We start from the raw sequence: 16320 nt of genomic DNA on the forward strand, positions 1-16320 counted from the left end.
GTCACTTCTTTTCCCAACCAAACGTCCTCCAAGTTTGTCAATTCATAATCTCTGTGTATATATGGCTCTCTATCTCCTCTCAAAGATCAAAATACACTCCTGACCTCTCGGTCTACTAGAGATAATCTGATCTTCCATCTCCATATCTGCTTCGTATCCTTCTTTTATCCTCGTTCTATACTGCGTATATATTTTTTGTATGAGATGACGCATTTCTGCTAGTGCTAGACTGTGGGGATATGGGTATTAGTTTTATATCACCATGTATCGCCCATCATTCATATTCCCTCTCGGTCTCGAAGGAAAGGGAAATTCAAAAAATAAGAAAGAAAATAGCAGAAAAGAAGAAAAAGTAAACTTACTCTCTCCCCGTACACGCTCTTCCTCCTCTGCCAAAAGCCAAAAATCCCCTTTCTATCTCTCTCACTCTATCTTCATCCACAAGCCATCGCTCTGGACAGAATACCTCGGCGTCATCGCCGAATATCGCGGGATTCCGATGGAGAGTCCATGCTTGGACACTTACGGTTGAGTTTGGGGGGATGAGATATTGATCGATGATTCTGGGCTTGGATGATGGTGTGAGACGGGGCTGGGACATGGGAATTGGGGGGTAGAGACGGAGGGTTTCGGTGATGATGGCGTCGAGGTAGCGGGTGGATGATTCTTTGGATTCTAGGATGTTCTGGGGATGAGAGGTGAGGGAACCGTGGAGTTTTTCTTGGATGGGTAGGTGGGAGGGGAGGGAGAGGGTGTGTAGGAGGTAGGTGAGAGATGCGCCGGTGGTATCGATACCAGCAGCTAGATGATCTAGTATCTCGGCTGCGTTTTGGGTTTCTGAAAAGGGGGGGAACGCGTGTTGGAGGGCGTGGAGGAGAGATTGTGGTTCTTGGGTTGGGTGGCGACATGAGGAGAGGATGTATGTATTGGTTAAAGGAGTGGAGCGTTGAGAAAAGAGGGAGAGAAAGAAGGTGGAGAGGGGTTGGAGGTAGAGGGTTAGAAGTTGGTCTGTGAGGGTGTGAGATTGGAAAGTCGAGGGATTATTTTGAGGGGATTATAGAGGGGAGTGTTCAGAAGAAGTGGAGGCAAAAAAACTTACTCTTGAGACTTGAGTGATACGTCATCTCTTCCATTATCTCCATACCAGCTTTCTCTTCGATAGATTTGGTTCCCCTCTTTCCGAGTAAAAAGTGGCTGGCACAATCTAGTGCAAAACAATGCGCATATCTCTGTTATTTTGTTAACGGTCATCTTCCTCACTCGGAAAAAGTACAAAGGTTTTTAGAGAAAATTATAACTCACATAAACATCAAGGAATCCACTCTCTGAGGCCCCAGCTTTTCGAAGGAATGCTTGACTTCTTTCTTCAATACCATCCATGATAACAGGTTTGCGGACCTCGGAATTTCGGTATGGCTTTGCGATATTCTTCTTCTTTTCTCTATGCTTCGAGTTGGTTGAAGGTCATTAGTAATGTTACTGTCCTCTTTCTCTCTTCTATCTTTCACTGGAAGGATTCTAGACCTGTGAGATCAAATATGATGAAAGTCATCTTGCACTCCGTTCCCTCCATTCCAGCCCAACTTTCCAAAACATCCACAACAAAACAGCTCCAACAGGGGAAGGGCAAAAAGATTGAAAAATTGAAACGTACCTCCAACCTCTTTTCTGTAGAAAAAGTAGTTCTAACACCCAATTGTCTGAAAAGTCCATAAAATCCTGTCTTATCCAACTCTCCTCCCTCGTTTCCATAGACACCTTTCACCCCCTCGATTCCGCAAAAGGCAAACTCTTTTACACCTATTCGAACGCTATCTCCATATTTCTCGTGGAGATTATGGATATATATCCGTCGATTACCATTCCATTCATGGTATTTTAGGACTAAGTTTGTGAAATGTGTGTACCATGGGCCTGGGGGAAGGTTTGAGTTTTGAATGTTGAGAAGGATGGGGAGAGTGGGGAGAAGGAGGATGGTCAGGTAGATGAGGGAAGTATAGATGATAATGAGGGCTTGGATGTTTGGTAGGTTTAAAGAGGAGGGTAGATTGGGAAATATATCGGAGTTCATAATGGTGACTCGTGGGCTCTGAGCTTCGGATTGTCCGGTGTGAGGTATTCTTGGGAAGGCCATCAAAGGATTCACCGATAGAGTAGAAACCAGGATTTTTGAATTGAAGATTTGGTTCACTTTTTTAACTCAAACAGTGAGCAATCGAGAAGGAGTAGATGTAAACACTGTAACCAGAATATCGGATTCGCAAAGAGAAAGCCCGTTTGTTATATCCCTTATCGGAGTGGGGAAGGTCATGAACAGGCGGGGTCACCGGGCGCACTGATAAACGAACATCATTCCTAATGTTCAAGTACTCGATTATTGAATGAAACTGATTCTCATTCTAACTGACTCGGCACAATTGGATATGTCACAAAACTTAAACTGTTAGTACTTATCTAATATTCAGAAAGTATCTGGCTATCAACTATTTAGTGATGCTCTTGGTTCAACGCTTTTGAGCTGTTATAGTTGTGAAATCAACGAGAGCTACCAGTATCTGCTCTGCCAGTAAAGTTGGTAAAGGAACTTCGTCTTATACAGTTATCTTCCTGACTGTATGTCCATAAATGAAGTCCAGTATCAAGACATTGTATACTATCGAGACCGAGGAGAAAGTGTTTCCACTACCGTGATTCATGGTCAACATTAGCTGCGTAGGTCGCGAAAACTGTTTAGAAAGGCAGTTATGCGTGCTGAATACGGACATCCACAATCTGTACCCCCAACTCACCTCATATTGTTAGTGCAAACATTACTCTGGGAGTGCGGGTGCAGCTCCCTTGGTTGTTGAGGAGGGAATCATGCAGATATTCCACCAGTCGAGAGGCGCGGAAAGTACATCACATCATTCAAAAAGCCTATGAGAACACCTAGTTAATATCACGAAATATTTATTAATGTTTACACCCAGTTCATGTTGTATAATTATGTTTTAGATGATTCCTACCTCAAGTTTATCTAATTTTCAGAGCGCTCGACACGCATAAGCTGAACATTGAGTGGGACTTTATCCCAAGTCCAAAAGATCTTCTGGTCAGTCCAATTCTGTAACTTCTCCCCGCTAGGGACTTGGATATGAAAGTTCCAAATAAGTCGCGAAAGAATAAGCCGCATCTCCATCCAAGCGAGCGGCTGACCGATACAATTATGTGCGCCGAGTGAGAAAGGATGAAATACGTTTTCGGGATCAGCTTGCTTGTTCACAGAGGTCCGATTTCCAGAATTTTCCAGCCATCGCTCGGGGATAAATTCATCTGGTGACGCAAAATTGTTTGATGAATGAAATAGAGACCAGCATGCCACTGAAACAGTTGTGCCTCCGGGAACAAAGTGACCTGCGATTGTAGCACCTCCACTCGGTACCTCGCGCCTCAGACTATCAGGAAATGGGGGAGACATTCGTAGCGACTCGTTGAGCACAGCCATAAGATACGGCAGCGAAATTGTGGACTCGTTGGTAATTTGCTCTTCCGTGCTAAAGTTTGTGCGAATTTCCCTTTCCAAGGTCTCTAGACATTTGGGATTCTCAAGTAAAAAGTGAATTGCGGCGGCCAAAGTAGTTGTTAGAGTCTCGCTGCCTGCAACAACCAAGGCCATGGAGTTCATCTCTATTTCTCCAGTTGAAAGGGCCATCTCGGTCGAAGACTTGTTGTGATCGATGACATGAGACATAATATCAGGTTGGTTGACATCATGATCAAGTCGGTCTTGGACCCTAAGATGACCTGTCTCAAGGGCTTGGCGTAGATCTTCGAGAGCTGAAGCTGGGGTGATCTTCATGAGAAATGCTTCAAGCCATGGGTAGTATTTGATAGAATTTGCAATAAGCACGGCTTTGAAATGAAGAACCACTTTAATCCACGGATGATATGAGCTCTCTTGAAGGCATTTGAAAGACGAACCCCATCCCAGATCTCCGATGATGTCAAATGTTGTAAAGTTCAACCATTGCACTAAATCAACAGTACCATTATCTGTACGCTGCCCGACAATAGCTTCATTCAATCGAAGAATCAATAGATCTATGTATTTTTTAACAATTGGTTCATGAATTTTCGTGGCTCTGTCTGAGAATGCTGGTTGGAAAGCTTTGCGGAATCGAGCATGGTCGATGGCGTTAGCAGTGATAAAATTGTGTGCCTCAACGCCAGGTGGTCTAGAACCCCATTCTTTCGGGCGGATAAACTGCTTCTGCAGATAAATATCTTTCCATGCTCGAGGGTCTGCAAAAGACAGCTCGTCTGGAGCAACTCGTAGAACAGCACCATATTCATCGTGCAATTTCTTGATATGATAAGGAAGTATCCCAGAAAGCATAGTGTAGATAAATGGAACTCGCGATGCAACCCATGTAGGTCTTCCACGGAATCCTGATAAGGGGTGGAAAAAGGTGTTGTAAATCACAACAGTGGCAATATACTAGCAAGAAAATCAGTCGACATTCTTGTTTGGAAATCAGATGACAAAATCGACAATCTTACGCTTAAAACCGATATCAAAACTACATTGCACAGACTTCTGTAAGGTAATTCCTCCATTTTACTACATAATACCATAAATAGGGAAAGAGCGAGAACGAAGAACTGCTTGGTAGCGGAAATGGTGGGAGTTCTCTGGATAGTAAGCGTATGTGATATGATCAAGCAAGCGAAGTACTTCGTGGCACTCGACACACTGCACCTCATACGTGCTTTAATACTTTTCCAACGGCATGTCGCAACGATGCGAAATTATGACTATCGAGAGTGTAAGGAAGTAACCGTTATCACGCCTGGGCTTTGCTTATGTCGTTGCTAATATGTGGAGTCTGCTTATGCTGGCCCCGCCGTCCATGTCTTGTTGGCCGTGTACCAACATCCAGATCAATCTCATCAATTCTACGTTGTCAATGTCGTGCCTGCGTGCCTATCATACATTTCGGAGCCTCGGAGGGCTACTTCCGTGTCATTGAGTTTACTAATAAGGTAGATTAGTAATCTCACATGGGTATGCTAACGACATCAATACATTGATGTCCACGGGTATCAAAGACAGATAGGTAGCTTGTGATTCTAATAAGTATTGATGTTTTCTTCCCTCCTTTGATTTCAGCTAGTCATTGTAAGATCTTACATTTTTAACATCAACGGTCCGGAATGAGAAGGTGGCTGTCCTAATGGAGATAACTTATATCGTGATATTTGCCCGTTCCTTACTAGGTTGGTATTATGCCAACAGCTACCAACAGCTACCAACAGCTACCAACAGTCACCAACTATCACCAACAGCCAATTTGCGAATCCTCGCCTGAAATGCATCTTTTATATCGTTTCTACATACGCTCCAATCTTGTCCCCTTTCCCGATTAATATGGGGTAACATATCTATGGTCCAAATTCGACTTTATAGATAAACCTCAAAAGTACGCCCACCTAACGATACCGTTGGTTTTACTATTGTAACAACTCGTGAACCAAAGATTTGTTCAGAGGGCGTCTACACAAATTTCACTCAGTTTTATACTATGCATGCCGTCAGATTCTTGCTTATGGTCAAGGGTACCTACCCAAGTGGGTAGTGAAGATCCAGACTATAGTCTAATTTGATGATGAGGATATGATGAGTTATGCGAGGTATTGCTAGGTAATACAAAAGTACAGCAGCCTAGATGCTTTAAGGGCAAATTTTCAACTTTTTGAGAACGTCAGATATGCTTATTCGTATTTGCCCCACCAATTATATCCTTTCACTTGACATTTGTCAACTGTCTGAAAAAGCATTCGTACTTTCAGTCCGCCCAATCTGCTAGAATTTATCCCAAAGAATTCTGCATAGCTTTCTCATCTTCCACTCTCAGGAAAGTTTCAGCTCAGTAAGATCTGGTCTTTCGACAATATCCTCAAACTATTGGATCATGGTTTCTACCATCTTACTTTCTACGACTGTGGTCGTAAGTGCTTTTGCATTTTCCCAATATTGAAGTCTACAGCGAAGAATCGAGGAAGCCAAAAAATCGGGGTTTAAATATGCCATTTCTCCGTAAGTCCTTCCCTGTCATGTAGCAATATTTACTTACTGAAGAATATTTATTGTAGAGTGTACTTCCAATCGATACCATGGATCATCCTCCAAAATATCTTTATACCATTCTTTTCCAGACTTCCCAGAGAATGGACTCAGTCGTGGCTCCCGCTTTCAAAGTGGGGTGAGACCTGGCATGAAGGCTATGAGCCCTTCAAGAGAATGAATGATGATTCGATAATGATAGTTTCCGCGGGGGGCAATATACTCTGGACATGCGGTCCCGAAGTCATCACGCAGGTGTCTGCCCGACGCATCGATTTTGTTAAACCGACTGAAATGCTTGATATGCTCAACATTTATGGGCCTACTATCACCGCTGCTGAGGGCGAAGAGCATCGTGTCTTCAAAAAAGTCGCTTCGCCATCTTTCAATGACAAAACTTTTCAGGCGGTTTGGACAGGTGCCATTGAGCAAACCGAGATGATGACGCAAAAGTGGCTCGATGATAGCTCTATTTCTGACCTCAATAGCGATTCCGTAAAGCTTGCTTTGCATGTCATCAGCAAAGTGTTCTTTGGAAAGACAATCACGTGGACGGAGGATGATACGAAACCCAGTCCAGGGCATACTTTGACTTATGAACGTGCGATAAGTAGCGTTTTCGAGTACAACAGTACTATATTTCTAACCCCTCGACCAATTCTCAGTAAGTCATTCCAGTACCTTTACCTCTTCGTACATACTAAGTTGTAAAAGACTATTCCCCCTTGAAAATACAAAAAACCGCAAAGGAAGCATTCGTAGAATGGGGAAAATACATGGAAGAGATGCGAGACAGCACCGCCAAACATCTCCAAACTCACCATCTAAAAGAAGAAGGGACTCTCATCGAGCACTTTGTGAAAGCCGGTACGCCTGGACTCAGCAGTCCCGACTTGTCGATCCCCGAGGCTGCGATCCTCGGTAACATCTTCATCTTCATTCTTGCGGGCCACGAAACGAGCGCAAATATATTCACATGCGCTGTGATTCTTCTGGCATGTAGACCTGATTTTCAATCTTCTCTACAAGCTGAGATCACTACTATCATTGGTGGCCGTCCACCAAGTCAGTGGTCGTATAAGGCTGGCTTTTCCAAACTAATGAACGGCCACGTCGGTGCGCTGATGAAAGAAACACTTAGACTCTACACCGTCCTTCCCTTTCTACCCAAAATCAACAAAACCAACGAGCAAGCATTGAGAATAGGTAATCAAACCCACATCTTACCTCGCGATACACTCGTCATGATCAACACAAGCGCCACACATCGCAATCCCAAATACTGGTCCGAGATCCTAAAAACACATGCAGAAACGCCATCATATTCCTCATCCGACTTTCACCCGGAGCGCTGGCTGCATACCTCAGTGTCAAAAGCATACAACCCGTCTGAAGGAGCGTATATTCCATTCGCCGAGGGCCATCGCTCTTGTCCCGGACAACGATTTGCGCAGGCCGAATTCTGCGCGGCTACTACTCGGTTATTGAGCGAGTTTAGTGTAGAACTGATTTGCGAACCAGGAAAGGACTATGCGAGCACTGTTCAGAAAGTAGAAAAGCAATTGGCACATGATGCTGTATTTGATATGGGCTTAAAAATGAAACACCCAGTGCCGTTAAGGATTGTTAGGAGAAAAGCATAATTTTCGAGCCAGTCCTTGCTTTTAGTTTGTTATGGAAGCTTGTAAGATGATCTCGGACTGGACGGCTTTTCTACACATCATCATAGACTAGACTTACAGTATTTAAACCGATTCAGAGGATTAACACCAAAGTAGATGATTGTTTGTTTAAGATGACCTCCGATCGAATCATATACTGTGCTCGTACAAGATACTTCACTGTCAGTCACTATTAACGCAGTTCCAGTATCTAGAGATAATATTGACCAGTTCATCCTTCCTCAACTTCCACCTCCACAAGCCCTTCTGAAACTCCATCCGGCGCCGGATAAAACCCCAAAACTCCCAACCGCGACCGAGAGAGCACATCCACAAAACAATCTCACGTTCTCTCTGCCGCTCCCAAAAGCGTCATCATATTGAAATCCTGCGTCACTGCCCATACCGACGCTCCCGATCTCGGAACAATCTGTTCATGTATAAAGAGCTTGGAGTAACCCGGCTCCATAGCTTTGCACAGTTGAGTGAGAATAACCACGCATTTGTCGTCAGGAAAATCATGAAGAACCTGACGGATATAGTATGCTCGAGCTCCTAGTTAATAACCATTTAGTAGATATCGATATGAAACCCAATTTATATGCACGATTTGGAGCTGAAATCAAGAAATTTACCTATAACAGGCTGTTCAATATAAATATCATGAACCAAATACTCGATTCCTTCATTCCTACTCGCACCACTAATAATATGACTCAAATCCTGCACCACAAACAGGCCCTCCAGATTCGGGAATGCAGCTCTCAGCGCGACAGTCTTTTGACCATACCCACTTCCCACGTCCACCCACAAAGCCGCGATCGAACCATCGCCCTCAGCCAGAAACCGACCCATGGGGAAGATATCCTGCACCAACGAGCTTCCCTACGCCCAGGTATTCATCAGCGTTGCAAACCCCTGCGCAGTATCGGGATTCTCTCTAAGAATCCCAAATAAATCTTTATTTTGATAATGAAACGCAGTCTGCACCGCAGTATTCTGCGGATCCGTCGGGTTCTTATATTTTCTATCCGCGAGGAATCTAGGCAAGGCCAAGTACGCTGGACCCAGAAAATCGGCACTGCGAAACCCGCAATTAGCTTTTGCGTCTAGTAGAGGTGCGTAATGCTCAGAATCACAAAGTCACGACTTCCTTTGTGAAGGTCGAGTCTGCAAATAATGCATAGGAAGAAGACAGCATATAGTACTGTCCATTCTCTTTAATCGCACCGAAAGCAGAGTAGACGTGCTTTCAAGTTCCCATGTTAGTTTGAAATACATGTACAACCAACACGGAGAATCATACCAAGCAAAACAACATCTGCTTCAGTAACCTGTGCCAACTTCTGCAAAGTTTTTTCTCCGATGGATAGCAGATGTAACAGATCCAAATCCCATGCGATACGAATGCAAACACTTTCTACAGGCTTCACAACCATGAAGCTCAGCAAATGTTTAAAAAACGATACTATGTAGAGTATTTCACGAAATAAATATACCTGAGAAAGCAATACTCTCGCAAGAGCATCAGCAGGGGTTTCTAAAACAGGCGATGAATCTCGAGCTGCAAGACGTAATTTTGTTTTCAGGACGTGGTTTTCTAGGAGTGAAGCGGGCGGATTAGATGCGATGGTTTCGAGTGCGGAGAGGAGGCTTTCTGGGGATATAGAAGTCATGGTGTGTGGAAATTATACTGAACAATTGAAAATAGTAGGATGAGTAAAGTAACGGAATAGGTATGAAATCATCAAATTTTATATGCAACTCAATGGGAATGGTTATAGTGCAGCATAAGCAAACGCACTGTTGGAAAACAGTCTAAACCAATGATGAGATTGCTTTCCTATGCATTTAGCTCTTTAAGAAGAAAGTTACTATGTTAAAAAGAGGCGCATGCACGATACACTCCTGAACAAACACTTTGCACGGAAACTCTATCCGAAAACTAGCCCAGCAGAAATCACAGGAAGCCGCTAATAATGTATCCAAGCTAATTCAAACAATTCACAAATCAATTGTTGTGATTACCGACTCCTGAGACGTACCGCGAAGAGCATGTATGTCTCATCGAAAATATGTTTACCGAAGCAGATACCTGGCGACAATAACAATAGTAATAACAATGTGACTTTTTATTTCCGTATGTATATATGTACTAGCTGGCTGATAAAAAGCTCAAGGCGCAATGCAGTGTAAAGGATAAGATAGAAAAATTATAAACAACGAATAATGGGACTAGAGATCCTACCCATTCACTTACAAGATAATCCACAGTAGATTCCTTTCCCCCTTCAAATATACTACCCCCTATATTTCTTTTCCGACAAACCACGTTCAACGTCCCAGTCCCCACCCTCCCTCTACCCTATTCACCCCAACTTACCTCCTGACCCCGCTCACCCTTTGCCATCTCCTCTCCACCCCCCAAGACCTCCTCCACCTCCACATCCAAATACTCACACAGTTCCCTCCCACACCCTTCCTCAACCTCCTGTCCATCCTTCCCAATCAGCACGGGTAAATTCTCATTCAATCCATTTCTCAAATGTCCTATCTTCCCAAACCTCACATTACAAATGACTAGCCATCGTACTCGAAATGCTCCGGCGCTCTCCCAATTAATCGAGTTTTGCCAGGAAGGGACTTTAATTGCGCCGGGGAGGGTTTCCATTCTCGCCTATTGGTTTACCATGATGAGTTGGGGAATTTGGGAAGAAAAACTGGAGAGGGAATACATACATAACCTTGAAAAGCTCGACTTTTATTGATTGAGAATATCAGAATAACGTTTTTGCAGGTCTCGAAAGCTTCCTTGAAGAGCGGTCCATTTTGTGCTTGGGTGGTCCATATACCCTTTTAGATATTAGCTGAATCGGTCTTGCTTGCTTGATTCTAACCGACTTACATCTTCTATACATTTAATAACATTTTCATCGTTGAAAGATTTTACTATGAAATATCTTGTATCTGATAGCGTCAGTATGTGAATGACTCAACTCTCCTCAGGAATATTCTAAAACTATTGGCAGACACTCGTCACTCAACTTCACAGCAAACAAGACAGTGATTCTGATAGAATACTTTTTAACTAATTGCATGGGTATCAAGAAAACGCTACTAAAGCAATCTCTATTGACTTGAAATATGATAAATAGAAGTGTCGGAAAAGATGGGTGATTTTCACTGACCACCTTTACCGCCTCGATCAAAACCTCTTGAATCGTTGTAAGGCTTGCCAAGAGCATTTCGCGATCCAAACCCAGCCTCACTCCTTGACTCATGCGCCTCCCAATTACCACGGCCTCTTCCCCGACCTCCTCGACCTCGATAATTTGGATCAAAGGCCTTTCCCCTGTAGCTTCCATGTACTTCAAAAGATCTTTCGCGTGCAGTCCGTGCAGGGGGTCTGCTCTCAAAGGTCCTTAGACCGGGTGACACTTCACGATCATTACTGCGGCTTCGACCACGATTACGAGACTCTTCAAAATAAGAACGACCTCCACGGTCACCGTTGGTGCGGCGAGAGGAATCATAGTCTACCGAACTTTGTCGACGGCGATTTTCATGTTCTCGATCCTCAAGGCGTGCCACTTTTCCATAGTTTGCTTCCACTTGAGAATCTTGGACTTCACTGTAGTTGCGCTTGTTAGATGTCAAACGATCATGAAGATCTGTAGGCTCCGCTACCGCTGAGGTATTCTGAGGTTGTATTAAGCTGTTCATCAAGTTCCCTACGTTAAAATTTACAAGACTTTGACCGTCTTGTATACCTGCTAAGAGCTTGGCTTTTTGTTCTTCCAGTTCTTTTAGAGCTCGTGCAGTTTTCAAGAACTTGTTCCTGTGCACTACATCATGATACTGAGTCATGTCCAGCCATTCCCTCAAATCAGTGTCATGGAGTAAAACTTGTGCCAGTGTTGGTGGTTTAGACTCTCGTGAAGATTTGATTTCTTCCTTCGCAGCCTCGGGACGGCGATAATCATCATTATTATCACGAGAAAATCTGCGTGGGTGATGTTTTTTGTCAGTGTCTTGATGCGACTTCTTCTCATATCTATGATCAGAGGCTGGATTTCTCTCAAGTCGATAGTCGCCCTCTTCTCTGCGTTCATCTCGAAAACGAGGAGGTTCAGGTTTTGATGGCTGTGCTTGTGCTGGACGTCGAGTCAAGGGGCCAGGTTCTTCAGCCTTTACACGAATATGAGCTGGTCGGATTATACGCTCATCTTCCGGTTTAAGAGACTTATCATTAATGTTAGCCGATTTTATATTGATCTGATTTCCTTTTGGCTCCGTGGGCGGAAGCTTCTTAGGGCTAGGCTCATCTAGTATCTCTCCTTCCGACATCGACCCATTTCTGACAGTCCTGACTTCGCCCTCTGCTAGAAAAGTATTGCCAGATCGATCACTGCTAGATTTCTTGATTTTTGTAGGAGTTCCTGAGATTTGGGGGTTCGCAGATACTATGTTTGTATTGATAGGAGGTGTTTTTTTGGCAGTACCATTTCCTGCCACAAGGTTCATTTTTGGTCCTGGTCTTGGTTTGGTTTCAGAATAATCGGAAATGAGATCATTTATCTCTTTTTCCCGGCGTAAGTGTTCGTCGATATTTACCCCTTGAGCAGGACTCTTAGGGGATGGTTGTAGTGAGCTCGACGATTCTATCGCAGTTATTTGTTTTGCTGGCGCAAGAACTGGTGGGGTAGCTGAGTTGGCTCGGCCTTCTTTTCCCTTCATCAATCTTGCTCTTAATTCGGCAGTTTTGGCAGCAAGCTGTTCTTTCGTCGGCGTAGGAGTAGGAGGAGCCACACTATTATTAGTTGAGTTCAATTGAGGGGAGTACTGGGCAGGTAGGTAGAGGTTAGCTGTATGCGCTTGCTCCCTAAAGTCCAAAGTAAAGGTTAGGTCGTCTGTCCCAAGCACTTACTGGTGGTCGATTGGGAGATACAAATTGATTTTGTGCGAAAGCTGCCTGATTGTACACAGGAATCTCGGGAGAGAAGCCATTGTAACCATCAATACTCATTTCATCATATTGTAATATGTTTGGTTGTTGAAAGAAATTTGGACCTGGTCCACCGCCAGAGAAAGCAGACTGTAGTGGCGTAGTTCCAGATAGATCATCTTGATTGAAATTATTTGGTTGATATTGCCCATTGTTTGGAAAGCCGTTATTTGTTGGCCACATGGCTGTAACAAGAATTTGTCAAGTTGACTGAGTCTTTTGTTGAGTCCAAGGTTCGACGACTTGTTCCAAATTGGATATTTATTTTTAAAAGTAATCCGTACAACGATTTTCTTTTTTCGCAAACTATATCGAAACACTTGTAAGAGTGAATATTCACAATGAATAAATGAATGATTGAGTGATAGATTGATTAACTGTGTTGTGGTACAATCGAATTAGATATTTGAAGTACTTGAACTTTGCAAAATCATATTATGACGAAGTAGCTTGAAGGGCTTCTGCTTCTTCTTCTTCTTCTTCTTATTATTCCTTGAACTTTGGCGTATGTGAAAGACCTTTTTCAGAAGTCTTCTATAAATTATAAGAGAAAGATCTGCTGAAAGACCAGTAAAAAGAAAAGAGTGGAAGAAGAAATGTAATAGTAGTAGTAAGTTGTATTAATGCAATGATATTTTTTGCTTGTAAGGTTGAAATGAAGTGCAGTGCAAGCTTCGTTAAGTGGCAGATGTGGAGTGTGAACACTTTTCGAGATATGCAGCTAGTTCCTAAACCGAGCTAGTAGGATGCCTTAGGCGGTTAACGACATGAAGGTAAACCATGTGAAAAGATATCTAATGACTGATGCAGCTTTCCGATTGATTGGAATAGGATAATTCTACTTTTATTTAGGTGATGCAACTTTCTAATTGGGGATGATTTACTGTTTATTAGTCCATTATGAAAAGAATGCAGTTTTCCGATTGGATACTATTGAATACCTACCTAGGTATATCGTCTTGCCAATTTTTTCGTACCTAGGTATGTATTTGACGGAACGAGAAAGCTCATAAGTAGCCTACCAGAGTTAATTCTCACTTGATATGTTCTAATAAAATACCAACATCATCCCAGCATTTCCAAATCCCCAACTGTTGTTTCCATGTCATGCAGGAGGTAAGAATGATGAGAACAAACCACTCTGGATGCCGGCATATATTATCATGAACCTTCCAACCATTGTGGCTGTTGGACCCTTTCCTCTCCCAACCAAAGCCGCAATATGCCATAAATATACAGGAGAAGATGATGAGATCCTTGTAATAATCTGAACATGACCGCTTGTCAACGTGTATACTGTGAGAATCAACTGTGAGAGCGCTAGATTCCGGATGATCTGGACTTTATCGGCTTGTCGGACCCCGTTGATTGGCGGGTTGACTTCTTTCTGCGAGGTGACTGGGGTTTGTTGGAAGTGAGCGTCTCGTAATACCCCATTGCCAGATACTCCCAAGATTACGAGCATAGGCATTGCAAGTAGAAACAGAGGTACGTTTGAGATTGTCCAATATTTGAACGGTCCGTTATTCCTAGTGAATGTTAGATACGATCCGCTTTCCATCAAATCCATCGACATACCAATAAAAAGCCTGCACAAAAGCATATATACTTGGCAGGGTATTCGAACACCATACTCTTGGATTCGTGATGTCCGTTGCTCCACAGTACTCTTGATATGCGATATACTGTGGTGTGAGAAAACCAATCCCAACACACACGCCTCCCAAACCAGTAATAATGAGGCGACGAATGGTGGGCATGTTGAACCCATTACTCAGACTCAAGAGAATTTTGAATGCTTCCTCAAGCAGGAGAAGCCCATTGAGCAATGCATTACTTCTGAAAGTAGTAGCAAGTCCGAATAGCACGCCAGAAATAAGAACAAGAAGGTCGTGGCCTAAAGTTCTGTTGCTCACTCCAGACCCAAAACTTTTCGTAAAAAGAAGTGCTCCCAAAAATGTCAATAGCGCAGTCGAACTTTCAGCGTATGGAGCCGACAGAAATATTCCAGCTGGTGATATGATGTGCAGAAGAGCAGTAACCAAAGCAAATCTCTTTGATGGGAAGAGTGCTAAGGTCAGGTTATGCAGGGCTAGAGTCGAAAACAAATGGGAGATGTGAGCAATCAAGACCCCCACAAACCCCTCCAGCCCATCACAGTGGGGTACCCCAAGGTATTCAAGTCCTACCTTGGTCAACGACGCGTACAGACAGGCAGTTATTTCCATACTTACCCATCGTGCTGAATTTTATGATGCGGGTGAAGCCCCACCCGAACGCCCATTCTTGCTCATAGACATATCCGCGATTTGACGCGTGTACGAAGTAAATTGCATCCCATCTTACCAACTTGCCGATGAGGTACTGCACTACCGATGGTAACTTCTTTTTTCCAATCGAATGCAGACTCGACAGTAACAAACCGGTGGATGTGTCATAGCCTGGACCTGGACTACAAGCTGCAATGAGCAGAAGCGAGATCTTCCAGAGTATAAAACATAGTATCAAGGTACGAACTGGTGTTCCAAGCGGATGAAGATATATCGAAGCCATAATGACGAAATGAGGTTTCGGCAGTTGGGTTCAGCCCTTTTAGAGAGAACACTTCACATCATATTCCTCGTGTGTTCCTCGACAGGGGTTGCGATAAGATTAGGAAGCGGTGAAAAGATATTCACATCTCGCTAAGCAGCGGTTACCCGAGGGATTCGATGCCAAGAGATTTGAATCTGTAGCGGAGATATAAGAATTTCCGTACCTTGCGAGTTTATGGATCATGTACGATTCAAAATTTCAATGGATATATTAAGTACCTAGGATTTTGAAGGTCTGTTGTGCGAAGTTCTACCATCGTAAGAGTAAGAGTAGACAGAAACAAGGTAAAGAGGATCAATCATAATCCAAAGCTAATCAGGCTTATTCTTATTAACAGTGGATACAAAGGTCCTCGATGGCTTGCAGGAAGAATTATATCTCGTTGCTCTATGAACTGAGGGATATAACAAGTATCTAGGTAGCAGATACTGATGAGTATACGTACGGAGTATGCCTTTCCTGATGCAGTGTTTGATCAAATTTTGGTCGATTGGAAGGTATTATTTTTTTGAAACTAGCCTATTTTTATCCTAATCTCATTAGACAGATTTCATGATTAGCTTCAGTCAAGGCCCTAATTAACTACCTAGTATCATCTCTTGCCCCAAACTCCTTTCGAAGGATATCATTAGCTAGATCCTGATACAGAGAGAGAAGAAAGTATAGAGGAAGAGGCCTGTCGTGTAGCACGACGCACCAGTTGAAGTATCTATTGATCATCTGGTAATCGAGATCGAGTCATTGAGACCCCTGCGATCAAAAGCAACTAACGAGAATTGCAGCAATACCTACTTGGGTACGTTGTGCATTTAGCACAGTACGAACGAAGTGTGAAAATTCAAAATTTTCGAATCGGGGCTGCATCGGAAAATGTATATGTTTCCATAAGTCCGTCAGGATCATACGTCGTAGACCACTTGATGGTAATACAGCAAAACGTGTATTTTCAAGGCTAT

At 43.3% G+C, this 16320-nt stretch overlaps 6 protein-coding genes across 6 annotated transcripts; 1 reads left to right on the top strand and 5 right to left on the bottom strand.

The window, feature by feature from the left end:
• Window positions 1-69: 69 nt before the first annotated feature.
• Window positions 70-2259, bottom strand: EAE97_000588 (uncharacterized protein; the record flags this gene model as incomplete). Its single annotated transcript, XM_038871098.1, has 5 exons — window positions 1655-2259; window positions 1303-1446; window positions 1100-1229; window positions 363-1008; window positions 70-229 (listed from the first exon to the last, which is right to left on the bottom strand). Exons 1-5 carry the CDS (start codon window positions 2132-2134, stop codon window positions 70-72), a joined length of 1560 nt encoding a protein of 519 aa, XP_038738459.1. The 5' UTR covers window positions 2135-2259.
• Window positions 2260-3016: 757 nt separating this feature from the next.
• Window positions 3017-4596, bottom strand: EAE97_000589 (uncharacterized protein; the record flags this gene model as incomplete). The annotated part of the gene is made up of 2 exons (XM_038871099.1): window positions 3017-4477; window positions 4540-4596. The coding sequence occupies 2 exons, from the start codon at window positions 4594-4596 to the stop codon at window positions 3017-3019; spliced, it is 1518 nt and encodes a 505-aa protein (XP_038738460.1).
• A 1355-nt stretch (window positions 4597-5951) lies between these two features.
• On the top strand, window positions 5952-7746 carry EAE97_000590 (uncharacterized protein; the record flags this gene model as incomplete). The annotated part of the gene is made up of 3 exons (XM_038871100.1): window positions 5952-5987; window positions 6239-6767; window positions 6818-7746. The coding sequence occupies 3 exons, from the start codon at window positions 5952-5954 to the stop codon at window positions 7744-7746; spliced, it is 1494 nt and encodes a 497-aa protein (XP_038738461.1).
• A 903-nt stretch (window positions 7747-8649) lies between these two features.
• Window positions 8650-9440, bottom strand: EAE97_000591 (uncharacterized protein; the record flags this gene model as incomplete). The annotated part of the gene is made up of 3 exons (XM_038871101.1): window positions 8650-8845; window positions 8904-9013; window positions 9264-9440. 3 exons carry the CDS (start codon window positions 9438-9440, stop codon window positions 8650-8652), a joined length of 483 nt encoding a protein of 160 aa, XP_038738462.1.
• Window positions 9441-10129: 689 nt separating this feature from the next.
• On the bottom strand, window positions 10130-12952 carry EAE97_000592 (uncharacterized protein; the record flags this gene model as incomplete). The annotated part of the gene is made up of 5 exons (XM_038871102.1): window positions 10130-10441; window positions 10504-10617; window positions 10670-10731; window positions 10953-12606; window positions 12692-12952. 5 exons carry the CDS (start codon window positions 12950-12952, stop codon window positions 10130-10132), a joined length of 2403 nt encoding a protein of 800 aa, XP_038738463.1.
• A 922-nt stretch (window positions 12953-13874) lies between these two features.
• Window positions 13875-15322, bottom strand: EAE97_000593 (uncharacterized protein; the record flags this gene model as incomplete). The annotated part of the gene is made up of 3 exons (XM_038871103.1): window positions 13875-14298; window positions 14348-14954; window positions 15004-15322. The coding sequence occupies 3 exons, from the start codon at window positions 15320-15322 to the stop codon at window positions 13875-13877; spliced, it is 1350 nt and encodes a 449-aa protein (XP_038738464.1).
• Window positions 15323-16320: the final 998 nt, after the last annotated feature.

Source organism: Botrytis byssoidea (genome assembly GCF_014898295.1).
Source record: "Botrytis byssoidea strain MUCL 94 chromosome Unknown BBYS_001, whole genome shotgun sequence".
Classification (NCBI taxonomy): domain Eukaryota; kingdom Fungi; phylum Ascomycota; class Leotiomycetes; order Helotiales; family Sclerotiniaceae; genus Botrytis; species Botrytis byssoidea.